The sequence below is a fragment of the Paroedura picta genome, chromosome 12 (genome assembly GCF_049243985.1).
Source record: "Paroedura picta isolate Pp20150507F chromosome 12, Ppicta_v3.0, whole genome shotgun sequence".
In the NCBI taxonomy this organism is placed as follows: Eukaryota; Metazoa; Chordata; class Lepidosauria; order Squamata; family Gekkonidae; genus Paroedura; species Paroedura picta.
The window spans coordinates 36258498-36274094 of record NC_135380.1 but is presented as its reverse complement, the minus strand read 5'-3'; the positions used below and the strand labels follow the sequence as shown (position 1 = coordinate 36274094).

Below are 15597 nucleotides of genomic sequence, written 5' to 3'. Positions count from 1 at the left end.
TCATCCAAAGGATGTTTGGTAGGATCATGAGCTACAGGTGGGGTCTTGAGATCTCCCACGTGTACAACTAATCTCCAGACTGCAGGAGTCCATTCACCTTGAGAAAATGGCTGGTTTGGAGGGTGGACTCTATGGCAGGGGTAGTCAAACTGCGGCCCTCCAGATGTCCATGGACTACAATTCCCAGGAGCCCCTGCCAGCAAATGCTGGCAGGGGCTTCTGGGAATTGTAGTCCATGGACATCTGGAGGGCTGCAGTTTGACTACCCCTGCTCTATGGCATTGTACTCCACTGAGGTCACTCCCCTCCCCAAACCCCACCCTCCCCAGCCTACACCCCCAGCTTCTCCAGATATTTCCCAACCCAGAGCTGGCAACCCTGTGTTTGGGTTGAACAGATTTTCATTTTTCAGTGCATTTCATTAATGGTTCCGTTGATGTTGTCTTCAGGCAGATGTGCTGCTTGTGGTTTTGGAGCACTTTTAAAGTGGTCTGAGCTGTTTCTGTTACTAATATTTGGTCCTGTATTGGTCTGCCCAGTTGGGAAAAACCTGGAGATTTCAATGGAGTATAATGTCATCTAGTCCAGGGGTAGTCAACCTGTGGTCCTCCAGATGCCCATAGACTACAATTCCCATGATCTCCTGCCAGCCCCTTCCAAAGCTGTCATTTTGTCCAGGTGAACTGATCTCTGTCATCTGGAGGTCAGTTGTTATCCAGTTACCACCTGGAGGTTGGTAACCCTAAAACCTAGTAGTTCCACACTATTTCTCTTAGTGGTTACTCGATCTAACCTTGGGCATCTCCGACCAGGAAAAATTGGAGTTCTGCATATTTAGCATGCCGGCCTTTAAGAACCAGAAGTTAAAGTGAAATTGAAATAGATATAATGCAAAGGAGGATTTTTTTTTAAAGTCTGGCTTTGTTGCTCCTTTAAAATAGTTGTTACTTTGCTTTATTTCTTTCAATTCCACTTGTTTTTCCTGTTGAAACTGTTGTTTGACCTTGTCGTTCTGGAATAAAAGGCATAGCGGGAAAGGGTTTGATGAATCATTCAGATTTCTAGAAACTTTGCTAACATTATTCTAATATGTCGTAATAATGAGAGTCAGTGAGGAGTAGTTAGGATGTTGGATTAGCCCTCGGGAGACACACATTCAGATTCCTCCTCTGCTGTGAAACGGCTGGAAAAATGGAAGGAATCCATGAGACATGTATGTTTAGTGTCTATAAAAGGGTTGACTAAAGGATAAAAGAAAAGTGTTACATAAAAGAGAAAATAGCCTCACTAGCTATCCTTTCTAGTGTCCATCTTGGCTGCTTCTTCACAGACTAAGAGATCAAAGACACGGGAAGTTGCCCCCAAAACTCGCCCTCTTGTGTATTTGACAGAACACATGCTTGCAATGTCCAATATATTTATTAGCCAATCAACAGTCCTCAGACTACTTCATTATGAATAGAACCTCCCCTTCTGGCAGGAGACATTGACCATTTCTGTACGAGGAATATGTTCCTGGACAGCCTTTGAATGTTAGTGGGTTTTAGAGCCCCCTCTACATGACATTGCCTGCATCCCGAGGCTGTCCACTAGCCAGGTCGTGATTTGGCCATTTTTAACTCGTGATTTCAGGAAGAAGAACAGTTAGACAGTTAGGATTCTCTCTCTCTCTCTCTCTCTTTACAAAGTTGTTTCTACTCTCAATCAATCTATTTATTCTTTAAGCAGCCATTGCTCCAGTCTTTTGCATATTTGAAACTCTGCCAACATACATTACACTTTAAAAAGAGAAATTCACATTAACAGCTGGTTTGATTCAAGTGGGTAGTCGTGTTGATCTGAAATAACAAAACAAAAATCAAGTCCAATAGCACTTTTGCATGTGCTCGAAAGCTTGCACCTTGAATAAATATTTGTTGTCCTTAAAAGTGTTACGGACTCAATTTTTGTTTAATTAGCTGATTTGTATAGGAAATTGCTGTATCCAACCTTAATGACAGATACATATATTTATGGCCTGGAAACATCAATTTCACTGTCTCTGAAGAAGTGCATATGTACATGAAAGCTTACAACTGTTCCACATAATATATTTCTGGTAAGGCCTTGGAAGAGGAGCGTGTCTCATGGCTTAAGTGCCCTCAGCACTTAACACCCACTCAGGGCAGCTGTCCTGCACCCGAGTGCCTCCTCCTCCAACCGGCTTGCCTGTCTGTTCAGCAGCCAGCCAATCACCCTCCGTCCCCTACCCCTGACAACCCCCTCTTCCTTCCACTTCCCTCTGAGGCTCGGAGGCTGCAGATCCCTGCTGCATGAGAGCTGCCCCTGCCAGTGAGTTCAGTAACAACTGCCTGCAGCCTTTCCATGTGCTGGAGGGAGGAGGAGGCCATCTACAGAGTTCTTCTACTCCACCCCCCTAATCTAGCGCCCCTTGTATTCCTGAATACAATGGGCTTAGACCCAGTATGTTGAATAAAACTTTGTTGACCTTAAAAGTGCCACTGGACTCAAACTTTGTTCTGTATCAAACCTGTTGACAATTAAAATATCTCTTTGTTTTGTAATCCTGAAGTAAATGTTTTTTTTTTTAATGTGACCAATAAGACTTCAATAATCTGTGGATCCAGAAGTCCTGGACAAATATTTGACTGGCCATGTGGCTAGCCTAGAAATGGTACCATTCAAGTCTCGTTCCTTGTTTTGCTTTGAGTTTTTACAAAATCCTTTGCCTGGGTCTAAAGCGCTCCCAGATTAATCACTCTTTCTTGGCGCAGGTGAACTTGGTGCTGAATGAAGGGCGGTCCCTGGGTGTCATGATCCGTGGAGGAGCCGAATACGCCCTTGGAATTTACATCACAGGCGTGGACAAAGGCTCCGAAGCAGAAAGCACCGGCTTGAAGGTGAGTGAAGAAAAGAACTGTCTACATCTCATATAGGAAGGGTAGCCAACCTCCTGGCGGCAGCTGGAGATCTCCTGGGATTACGGCTGATCTCCAAGTGACAAAGATCAGATCACCTAAAGAAAATGGCAGCTTTGGAAGGTGGATTCTCTGTCATTATACCCCACTTAAGTTGTTTCCTTCTCTCCATCCCCCCTCCTCAGGCTCCACCCCAGAATCTCCCGATGTTTCTCAACCCAGAGCTGGTAACCCTGTGTACATGGGAAGATCACTTTTCATATTCATGGGCAACAATTAGCCATGAGGTCTGAACATCGCTGTGCACATTTCTCCCCATCTGACATCCCATGTACCAGCACTGCAAATGGCCGACAGTTCTATTTTGCAGTCCTGTGGAGATAAAGGAAACAGCAGTTGCAGATCCATGAGGCAAAGTGTTGCACATGAACTGCCACATGAGTCGTTCTGGGGGCTGATTTTGTTCTTTGCTTCCTGCTTTGTATTGTTTTGCTTTCTTATGTTGGTGTTGGGGCCTCAAATACCATGTGCCGTTTTGCATTTTGGCAGGGATGTCACTCCAGTTCACATGGATTTGGGTTTTGCGTTTCGGTTCTGCCTTCATATTCAAATATTCCGGGATGCGGTTCTTTGGAGTAAGCTGATTAAGTGCTGTTAATTAGCATCCTAAGATGATTCTTTTAGGCTGATCAGAAGAAGGAGTTCTTCTTGCTGGTTTAGAGCTAGTTATGAATTTTCTTTTAGCTGCTAAAACAATATATATAGAACAGCTGGTCAGGAAAAGGCTGAAATACCATCTGTCTCTGGTTGTTTCAAACAAAAATAGGAAACATTGGTTAATTTTGATATTTAAAACAAATCATTTTTTATTTAAGATTTGTGAGCACCCTTTCCACGTTGTGGAGCACAAAGTGGCTTACAATGCAAATAAAATAACTACTATTAAAAATACATAGAAGATCACAATTAATTTAGAAAGCGTGCTGGTTTAAGCACTGATACATTTCTGTTCCAAACTGTTGGAATATGCAAGATCTGTAATGTGCACGATTGAAAAGCATATGAAGAATGTCCCACAGGGGGCATCAGAGGAGATGTGCAGTTAGCTTAGTTAGCATAGGAACTTCCTGGTCAATATTCTGCCATGAAGCTTCTTCTTCTCAGCTGAACCTACCTCACAGGGTTGATGTGACAATAAAATGAAGGAGGGGAGAACCATGTACATTGTACTGAGCTCTTCACAAGGAAGGGCAGGATCTACTTCTGATATGAATTGTCCAATGTATGCAGAATGGGAAGTTATTGTCCAAAACCTTCCCAACTTTCTCCTAAACACAGCCCAATATCAGCGTGTTACAGATGCACTTCATACTTTCCTGACAAAACCAATTAAAAACCCCTATATTTATGGCTTCTCATCCATCAATGAAGTGACAGCTTATATCAGGCTTCTTGGAACCCTGGGGTTTCTTGGCATCTCTGGAAGCGTTTCCCGAATGGGTGGGTGTTAATTAATTTTTTATATAGTATTAAAATGTGTTAAACATTTATTTGGTGATATAACCATATGAGTTCATGTCGACCCACTCACCCCTCCCAAAATGACCAATGATAGTTCTGGAGGGGGTGGGAAGGGGAGGGAACCCGGGTGGGCATGTCCACAGCTATGCTTCCCAGCCATATTCTGCATGATTGCTCCAGTTCATTAATTTTTATAGATATTTTTAAAAATGTGTTAACCATTTATCAGGTGATATGACCATATATGGTCATGTCAGCCTGCCCCCTCCTCCCAAAATGGCCAATGATGGGCCTTAAGGGGGTGGGAAGGGGAGGGACCCCGGGTGGGCATGGGCACAGCTAAGCTTTACAACCATATTCTGCATGATTGTGCCCCTTCTGGGGTTTCTTCAAGCCTGAAGAACATTTCAAGGGTTTCTCAGCAGTAAAAAAAATTGAGAAAGGCTGATTTATATTCTTTCTCCAGGATGCTGGTGTCTATGCACCAGCAAGTGAAACTGTTTCAAGGCCCTTTTTAATGGAATTGCTCTAACCTCTTCGGAATTCCTCTGTTCTCCGGTTAACTGATAACAATAAAAGGAGCACAGCTCACCGCTGTAATAGTTAATAAAGAGGCCGTAACATCTCTTTTTAGGTTGCCGTCTCCAGCCCTGGAGTTTAGCATATCTTAATGCATTTCCTACATTAATGTAAGCCATTCTTACATTTGCAGCCTCTGTTAGCTCCATGATGAAAACCACTGTTACTTATTTAAGTGTCACAGCTGCTTCTCCATGCTTGCCGTGGTCACAAACAGAAAAGAGAGGGTATGCATCTGGGAGGCATACAATTCCCATTACATGAATGATACCAAATCCAGTTTGGTGTAGCCAGCTGGGTGACCTTGGGCTCCCCACGGCACAGATAAAACTGTTCTGACCAAGCAGTGATATCAGGGCTCTCTCAGCCTCACCCACCTCACAGGGTGTCTGTTGTGGGGAGAGGAAAGGGAAGGCGACTGTAAGCCGCTTTGAGTCTCCTTCGGGTAGAGAAAAGCGGCATATAAGAACCAACTCTTCTTCTTCTTCTTCTTCTTCTTCTTCTTCTTCTTCTTCTTCTTCTTCTTCTTCTTCTTCTTCTTCTTCTTCTTCTGTTGTGCCTCGCCAGACAAAGGGAGGCTTCATCAGGGGGCATGTGAACCCAGGCTCTCCCCCGTCCTTGAGAGACACTCTAATCATTGTTCCACACTAATTTCCTTGTCTTTCTTCTGACGTGTCTGGCAGGTTCCCTTCAAGCGTACCTACCGGGCCGTGTCCGTTGTTCTGAAAGCAAATCTACTTGTACCCTACAGCACCTTCCCCTCCTCGTAAACCAAAAATAGCTTCCCAGTCTAAAGAGCACAGGGAAGGGGGGCGGTAACGTCTCCTCCTTTCCCGGCAAACTATTTTCTGTTTAGTTCTTGATCAGAGTCAGCTCAACCTCCATGTTCCTTCAGACGCTTGGGAGAAAATTGCTTTTCTTCCCCCTTCTCCCCTCTTCCTGGTTCATGTAGATTCCCGCTTGCGGAAAAGGCCAGCGAGTTTGATACAGCTGGTGGAGCATTCCGAGCACGGAGAAGACAAAAATAATATCCGTAGGCACAGTACGAAGGCTGCCTTCCGCAAAGAAACGGTTCGAGGCTTCCGGCAGGCCGTGATACATATAATTACCTCTGCGTTCCTCTGTCCGTTCATCTCCCATTTCAGCAAGGAGGGGATAATGAGGGAACAGGTTCCTCATCTGATCCCAGTGATCGTTTGGTCCCTGCCTGCCATCCAGAGGAGACTTGGGAGGGGGGAGATATTTCTGTGCCCTGTAAAGTGAGACTTTGCCCACCAAGACAACTGCTGGCAAACCTTGAATGTTGTTCCATCCATGTCAAGTTGTTTTTTCCCACTTGCTTACAGACTTTCAGAACTTTTTCCCTTTTTGGTTCTGGAAAAGAATGATGTGCCCAGAAAGTCGGGCAAAAGAGAAATAAACAGATGCATCAAGTCAGTTCATATATGTCACAGTTGGTGAGACAAACTGACCACAAATGAAACCTGGGGGGTGGGGGTGGGGGTGGGGTGGGGGAGTGGGGAGAAAGTTGATCCTGGTTGCTTTTGCCCTCTTTTCAATTTATAGCTACAGAGTAAAATTACCTGGCAGACTAATTTCTGGAGAACTGTTTCCACTTCACTTTGACTGCCCTGAGACAAGTCGGAGGACCAAGGAAGTCTGGGGAATAGTAGGGACATCAGCAGACCCCGGCTGGGGCAGAATATCATGGGCTGTCTAGTCCAATGCCCGGTTTCTCGCAGTGACCAGACAGAGGCCCCTTAGAACTGGGGTAGTCAACCTGTGGTCCTCCAGATGTCCATGGATTACACTTCCCATGAGCCCCTGCCAGCATTTGCTGGCAGGGGCTCATGGGAAGTGTAGTCCATGGACATCTGGAGGACCACAGGTTGATTAGTCCTGCCTTAGTACACAGCTCTCCAGAGAGAGGCTTTCTCCACATGAGCTACCAGTACTCCTTGCCAAGGACTGAACCTGACCTCTTGAGAATGCAAAGGTGGTGGCTGTGATTAAGTTGTAGCTAGAGTTGCCAACTCCATGTAGGGCCTGGAGATCTCTCGAACTTATAACTGATATCTAACCTAGAGACGCCAGTTCCCTTGCAGAAAAAGGCTGCTTTGGGGGGTGGACTGTATGGCACCATGCCCTGTATGACACTATACTCCCCCCCCCCCAGGATTCACTCCAAAATCTCCAGGAATTTCCCAACCCAAAGTTGGCAACCCTGGTTGGAGCCCCCCTTCTGTTTAGTCTGTGCACTTCTAATTTTGCTGTGAACATATGACTCTGCCTTATACCAAATCAGACTACTGGTCCATCTAGCTCCATGTTCTCTCTGTGAAAACTGCAAGGAGCTTTCGTGATCTGGGGCAGAGAAAACCCTTCTCCAGCTACCCAACAGCCGGGGAACATGCCAGTCAGCCGTATGCTTGATACTGAGCTATGTTCCAATGTTGAGTGCAAAAACCCCCCAGAAGTGAGCTCACCCCATTGGGGTGATGCTCTAGGATTCCCCCGAAACGAATCCTATACCATCACCTTGACATGATGCCGTCACTTCCTGTTTCACACTGGAAGTGACATCACATCGCTAAATGATGCATCCCTCTCCCCTCCTCTATTTTCCCACTGTTTCTCAACTGGGCAGTGGCAGGGGATCATGGCTGCCAATGGAAGACCACTCTACACAAACCCCAGATGCTGGAAAGGGTGCTTGCCCTGAAGCCACTGAGCCGGTCAATAAAGAGAGTGGCAAAGAGACTCCCTTTTCCAGCAGCATGAAAGTGGATCCCTGTCCCCATTGCAAGGGTTGAGCAGATCATTAGAAACCACGGCAGAGCCACACGCCCTGGCTCGGCGGTGCATTATTCATCAGCACACGGCATTTGGTGACAGTGCACACTGGTTAATGTCACGACTGAGCATGAGGTCTGTTTTTGTGCGCTTCTGGCCTGGGGAGGGGGGGTTAAATCGAATGAAGGCGCCAAGTACCCTGACACCTCCAGACCTGCCTCTGCTCTCCCCCATCCCTTGACTCCTTGCTCTGAAAGGACAGCCAGGAACAATTTACGGCAGTTCATTAACATCCGCATAGGTGCCTGGTGTTATGCTTTAAAATAAAAGTTTAAATACATGCAGAGAAACCCATGAAAGTGTAATCCTCCGTACAGGAAAACAATTAAAGATTCATATTTGCAATAAAATTCTTGAATGGAATTTGGGGTACTTCCTCCACTCCCCCACCCCCTGACGTCTTTTCTGAGAAAGGAGCCAGCCGGCCAGGTCTTATTTTAGAAGCAGCAAAGCGTTCCGAAATGGATTGCCTGCTGCTTTAAAGAGGCCCCAGAGAGGTTTGATCATCATGCCGTTTAATTCAAGGCTCCTTTGGCCTGCTGCGCGTTCCGTCAGCGCCTGGCAAGGTTTGCAATAATGGGCCGGCGTGAAGTACAGATGCGTGTGGGGCTTGTAATTAGAAAACTGGAAACGGTGCCCTTCTGCAGCAGAGGCACGGTTTCACAGTTTGCTGCCGTGTCTGCCTTAGGGATGCCAGCTTTCCAGGTAAGATCCCCTGGAAGTTCAGCTCATCTCCAGACTACAGAGATCAGTTCCCCTGGGAGAGATGCTTTGGAAGGTGGACACCTGCTTGTATATGCATCTGCCAAGGACTGAGCTTGAGGTCCAAGGCAGGACCAATGCACAGAAAGGACCCCGCCTGCTGGATCCAATCAGTTTAAATTAATCGTGTTTGATCAAGCCAATAGCCTGCACCTGCAGGAAGCTCTTTTATCTGACACTTGTATATCTATTGGGGTTTTCTGGGGGGTTCTTTGGTCTTGTTGCTTGCTACAACATGTATCCACTGCTGAGATCACTAATAAAGAGCTCTTCGTTTGCCCAATAGCCTGGTTTCCCTCTACGAAACACACATATAGAACAATACCACTGAAGTTCCTTTCCTCCCAGGCTCTATCCTCAAATGGCCAGGAGTTTCCCAGCCTAGATCTTGGCATCCCCACCCCCACCCCCTGGATAAGGGAGCTGGAATGGTTTCGTGATTAAAAGTGGGGAACTCTGATCTGGAGAACTGGGTCTGATTCCCTTCTTCTTCACGTGGACCCTGCTGGGTGATGCTGGCCCAGACACAGTTCCCTCAGGACTCCTTCCCAGCCCCGCTTCCCTCACAAGGAATGGAAGGGAAAAGTGGTTCTAAGCCACTTTGAAATTCCTTTGAGTACAGAAAAGTGGAGTAGAAAAACCAGGTCCTCTTCTTCTTCTCATTCCCTACCAGTGGCTAGGGGCCACCTGGCAGTCTGTCGTCTTGCTGGCACTTGGGACACAAGGATGCAGGCCCACAAATATATCCTCCTGCATGTGTGGGGCCTTCTCCTTCAGCTTAAACACGAAGCAGTTCTGTGTGAGGAGTGGTACGAATGTCCAGCTATCATTCCAGAGAGTAGATAGGGATGCCAGTCCCCTGGTGGAACCTGAGGATCACCAGAAATTGTAGCTCATCTCCAGGCAACATAATTCAGTTCCCCCGGAGAACATGGCTGCTTTGAAGAGTGAACTCCATAGCATTATAGTCCACTGAGGTCCCTCCCTGCCCCAAATCTCGCCCACCTCTGGCCCCATCCCTCCAAAGTCTCCAGGTAATTCCCAACCCACAGTTGGCAATCCTAGATTAGACTGGGCTGGCTTCATTGATTCCAGTTCCTGGTTGTGCTAGCATATCACTATTGTTGCATCTACACAGCTTTTGGAGGAGCAAAAGATTTGGAAAGCAATAAGACTATAGGGCAGCCTCTGCTGGACCAGACCAGGCGCATGGCATCCAGCACCTGGTTTCCCACAATGGCCAGCCAGGTGCCACTAAAAAGCCCTAATCAGAGCATCAATGTGGTTGTTCTCCATCACCTGGGGATCAGAGGCATACCGCCCATATGCATAGCAAAATCTGAAGCTTTCCTCTAGCCCAGAGATGGCCAAACTGTGGCTCTCCAAATGTTGATGGACTACAATTACTACAGGCACAAGTTCCAGAGGTTCAGGAGTATATAGAATGGATCCTGTGCAAGACAGATGCTCCTCTACATGACATCCAAGTTCTGTTGCCTTGAAGTTCAGTAAACATTTAGATTGAGCGGAGACAGTCCCTCTAGAAATGTATCCCTTCACAAACCCTTACAAACCTCCATGAGTATCCAGGAAGTTCATGGAAAGTTCTTGCTGCCATGTATTTTACTTCAAAAACCATGAACCGGCCCAAATCCGTAATGCATTTTAGATTGTGAGCCAATTCATGCCTATCCCTATTACTAGAGCACCACTGGTAGAAAGCAATGAAGTAACATCCAGGTCTTCACTTAGACCGTTTATGCACTGGGCACTTCACTGCCGCAGCTCTCATGCAGGAGCACAAATCGGGGGCAAATGAGGTGCACTGGGCCAAATGCTCCCCCATGTGGGTGCAGGAAGAGGTGGGGCAACCTGCCATGACTAAAACTCCAGCCTGCAACCCAGCATGAAACCTCCAGTGCATAAATGGTCTTAGAAGTGATGTCAAAGTATCAGCTACAGATTCCCTCATCCTGGCCTATCTTCAAAACACTCCCAAGGAGTGGGAGACTGGACCTGGCATCCCTACCCTGTTGGGACAACATCTTTTAGCTTGGAAGAATGCTTCTTTGTTCTACTTCCATAAGCCTCTTGGTTCAGGACCCCTGGCTAAGTGATAGATCACTTGCTTTGTACACTTAAGGTTCCCAGTTCAGTTTGTGGCATCTTGAATTAAAGATGTTGGAAATTATTCTTCTCTGAGGGATATTCTGGAGAGTTCCTGCTTGTCAGAGCAGACCATGTTGAGTTACATGGACCAGTGACCTGACATAGTGTGAGACAGCTTCATTTATAATTGAAGCAAATATTGCAAAGTTGTTGTAAGTGTCTGATGAGCTCTCTTATCCAAAGGAAATGAAATCTGATAGTGCTGCCCCTGGACCGTCTCGCAGCTTGGAGGTGCAAGGAGGGTGTCTTAATATGCTAGCACTGTTTATTTGGATGGAATTCTTTTCATGTATTGGGATAGCATCGTAGGGTTTTTTTGTTTTTAATCTGAGTGGCATTTTATCTATCCTGACGTGAGCCTCCATTGGGGAAAGATGTTTGTAATAACTGTAAAGAAAACGGCCACATTTAATTAGCCAGACAATATTATTATTAAAATGAACAATATGCCAGTGCTAAAGAAGGCCAAACATCTCAGCAGCTGGTAAGCCCACCTGGAGATATAATACTCTTCCTGAGTTTGATCCTGTAGTCCACGGGCCAGAGCTGATTTTGTTTCTCTTTAATATTTGCATGCTGTTTTCAACCATAATAGCTCTCCCGGTGAATCACAACATGAAGGTAGACAATATTCCTCCAATAATGGTGGGACCAGTTTGAAGTTTGGCTAAGACCTGAAAAAGACACTTCCTGAATGTTCTGTTGCTGGTCCAAGAGAACTTTTAAGTCAAAGAGACATGAATCACCTCTTGGAAGCAACTTGTCTTTGGGGTACCAGGCATTTATGTCCAAGTGCTATACATTCTGTCTCTGCTCCCCCTTCACCACAAAAGAAGTTAACTATCAGTTCAAAGTAGACAGAGATGTTCTTCATCCTCCTTCTAGTCCTCCAGACTCCTTCCACCAAAATGCTGCATCATGATGCTCTGGATAGAAGAATGGAATGAGAACTTTTGGGCTGGATTTTATGATTCTTCTAGTGGGGAAAATGCAATGGACTCTAGAAAATGGAGGAGCAGGACTGTACTAAAATAGGCTGTACTAAAAATGGGTGTGGGGGAGCAGGCCTGCTGGCTCACTCTTCCTGAGCAGCCTCAGGTTTCTTCATCTGGCTCACTTGCCTGTCTGAAAGACCTCCAGCCCCCCTCCTCACCCGAACAGCCTCTAGCCTCAACCTGAGATCCTGCCAAGCAGCTGATCCTGAGGCTCAGCTGTTTGGTGGGGTCTTCACTTCCTCTGCACCTGCCTCTGAAGCTTCAGGGAGGCTTATCTCCGCAGCCTCGGATGGGTGTGTGGGGAAGAAAGCAGCTTGGCAGGGTCTTTAAAGACTTCAGAATTGGCACCCAACAGGGGCATGAGTACCTGGCTCAGAGGAACTGGGCTCGACACCTGTGCACTGCTGAAGGTGCCCAGGCATCATTTTTGTCTGCAGCTGTGGTTTTTGGCCTCTGGACCAACTCCTCCCTGGCACATGGGCTGCCCCTATGAAAAAGCTTTCAAGGACTGAGCAGGAAACAGTGATGTCTTCCCCCACAGGTGAGTCCATTCAAGAGGAGGGGGAGAGAAGGCAGGGCTGGTAAGGGATGCTGCTAAAAGATGGCTGTATTAAGTCCTCCCAAGAGTGTCAGGATGGGCAAAGTAGCATCACCTGCCCTGTTAAGGAACACTTCCTGAATGTTCTTCTGTTGCTGGTCCAAGAGACAGTGCTGTCGATGGGCAAGCTGAGGGATTGTGCTGACTGCTCAGAAGTGAACGCATGTGTGTGTGAATCTGCTCTCCTTGTGTATGTGTGTCTCTGCAGGAGACCTTTTTCCTTGTCAGGTGAGTGAGTTCTGTTCTTGAGTGGGTGTACAGGAGAAAAACCATGTACCCACCTGTAGGGGGAGGCAGCCCCAGATATGAAATTAGGGACCAGGGAAACAGCCCTACCCCAAATGTGTGCCCAGAGGAGGGAAGAAGTCTGTTGATAAAAGATGATGAGCTCTTTTGAGATTAAATTGGTGCTGAAACTGACGCTTTATGGTAAACAAAATTGGGACATGAACTGATCCATTGTTGTCTTTTATGAACTGGCCAGGTTTTCATTTGGGATGTCTTCTTTTGCAATTTTTGCTGTCTTGTTGAAGGCATCTGAAAATATGCCTTCCTTCCTGTGCACAAGACGGATTCATCTTAAAGGGTAAGAAAGCTATAAATTATAGGATTATTTTTTGTTTGTTTCTTGAAACTCCTGTATAAGAATGATGTGTGTGTGGGAAGGAGAGGCAGAGAGACAGAGACAGTCTCTGAAAATGACTGGAATGTTTTAAAAATCACCTCCCTTTCCTTCCCTCTCCCTTTTCCATGCTCTGAGTTTAATACCCACAACCATTGCATGGGTGTTTCTATCATAAAACAAAAGGGATATCAGTGATTTGGTAAATGTGGCGCAGAAAATGTATGTGCAGAGGGATGAAGAGACATGTATGACAAAAGTAAAAGTAGTGGGTACAGTTTATACTCAGACACCCTCGGGGGGACTTGCTAGAGCAGGGGTAGGCAACCTGTGGTCCTCCAGATATTCATGGACTACAATTCCCATGATGCTGGCAGGGGCTCATGGGAAGTGTAGTCCATGAACATCTGGAGGACCACATGTTGACTACCCCTTTGCAAGAGCAAGACTCTGTGAACTGCAGGAAGGCTTTACCACTCACAGAACACATTTGCATCTTTCCCATATGACATGGTGATTGGCCAGACTTAGCCAACATATTTTTTGAACTGGCCTTTAGCTGTCATTGGGCAGCTTTAATGGATTTAGTGGATACAAGAACTGCTGTTGTACAGGTTCTTGTCTTTGGGCATCTGAAAACGGCAGACTTTCTGAAGTTGGCTATATTTCCATCTGATTTGCTCTATTTCTGCCTAATCAGTGCTGGGGCGAGGCAGTAGAGATGCTCATGAAATTCTCCTTGGCTTTCGGAGTTATGTTTCCAATGTAGACCTTGAAGCATCAGAGATCCTCCTGTTGATGGTTGCCATGGAGGATAAGTGGCTCCTAGTCATGTGGACTAAGGAAAACCTCCCCATTCAGAGACAGTCTATCTCAAAATATCAGTGCCAAGAGGCAGCCTCAGGGGAATGCCTTGGCCTCTATTCCCTGTTATTGCCCTCCAGAGGAACTGACTGGCTACTGTGAAAGACAGGATGCTGGATTAGATAGACCACTAGACAGAACCAGCAGGTCTCTTCTTACATTCATATGTATCAAGTATTCTTTTTACCTCTTTATAATTCTTTAGCTGGCTTTCACTGATGACCTCCTTTGCAAAGGAGGGCTGCTGAGAAATTCCTGCCCCCAACCATTTCTTCCTTATTCATTACTTGGCAGAATGAATCTGTCATTACTCCTCATTGATCTTTTCTGTAAAAAAAAAAGCCCTTGCAAAAACCCCTGCAAAAACACTCATACCCGCCCACATGCTGCTAATTGTTTTATTCCTGCCCTCCTTCTGATCTGCTTCTTTGGGAATCATGAAGATAAGAAGGGGCTCTCATTCAAGATAAGGCCCTGAATGGTTGATTTTGATATATACGTGCCAACTCTGCGTGCCTTATTCCATCTCATCTACTGTAAATGGGCCAAATATTCTTGTAATGACACTCATTTGATGGGTAGGAACAGATTGCGGGGGAGTGTTCTACACTGCATGTATATCCCCAATCCCATGCTAAAAATGCTGATCAGAAGATGCCATCTTTAAAGGGTTGAGTCCACCCAAACCCTCGTGACCCCTTTGTGGCTGCCCAGGAGGAAGAGGAGGAGGAGTTGGTATTTATACCCTGTTTTTCACTGCCTGAAGGAGTCTCAAAACGGCTTACATTCACCTTCCCTTTCCTCTCCCCACAACAGGCACCCTGTGAGGGAGGTGGGGCTGAGAGAGCCCTGATGTTACTGTTCTGTGAGAACAGCGCTATCAGAGCTGTGGCAAGCCCAAGGTCACCCAGCTGGCTGCATGTGGAGGTGCGGGGAATCAAACCCAGCTCGCCAGATTAGAAGCCTCCTAACCACTACACCACACTGTTTTGTTTATATCCCACTCTTCACTACCTGAAGGAGTCCCAAAGTGGCTTACAAACACCTTTCCCTTCCTCTCCCCACAACAGACACCCTGTAAGGTCAGTGGGGTTTAGAGAAGTGTTCTGCGAGAACCGCAACTGGCCCAAGGTCACCCAGTTGGCTGCATGTGGAGGAGTGGGGAATCAAGCCCAGTTCTCCAGATTAGAGGCTGCTGCTCTTTAATCACTGCACTCCACTGGCTGCCATGAGGACTTTCAAGTAAATTTCTAGGTGCATGTGGGTGCACTTCAGATTGGGACTCAGACATATGGAGAGAAGAGACTTGAGTCATTTTCCTGACCTTGTGCAGGATGGACCCTCTGGGGCCTTGGGAGCTGTCCAGCAAGGTCAGCTCCTGAAAGTACGCTGTTGTGTTTGTATGTCTGCCGAAGACCAAGCTTGAAGGCCAAGGCCAGATTGTAAACCTGCACTGTAATTGACCAATGCACAACTAGATCCCTTCTGCCAGATCCAGTCAGTTAAAAGTGAAACTGACCAATAGCGTGCACTGGTGGGAAGATCTATTGTGTAGCTTTTATATATAAATTGGGATTTATTGTGAGTTTCTTTGGTTCAATTTTGGTTCTTGTACTATCATTCCGGGGCCACAATAAAGAGCTGAAATGAACTCCCCGTGTCCTGATCTCTGAACCCACAGATTTAACATGCAGAATCACAGCAATGACCCCCCCC

The 15597-nt window shown here is 46.4% G+C and overlaps 1 protein-coding gene across 2 annotated transcripts in view; it reads left to right on the top strand.

Annotated features, from left to right (window-relative positions):
• Window positions 1–15597, top strand: part of WHRN (whirlin) — a 147045-nt gene that overhangs the window by 73802 nt on the left and 57646 nt on the right. For both annotated transcript variants that reach the window (XR_013225916.1, XM_077306197.1), the window contains exon 3: window positions 2775–2900. Coding sequence is in view for 1 of the 2 variants with exons in the window: in XM_077306197.1 (XP_077162312.1) it covers window positions 2775–2900 (126 nt within the window). In the remaining variant the exon portion in view is untranslated. The remainder of the gene's footprint in view (window positions 1–2774; window positions 2901–15597) is intronic.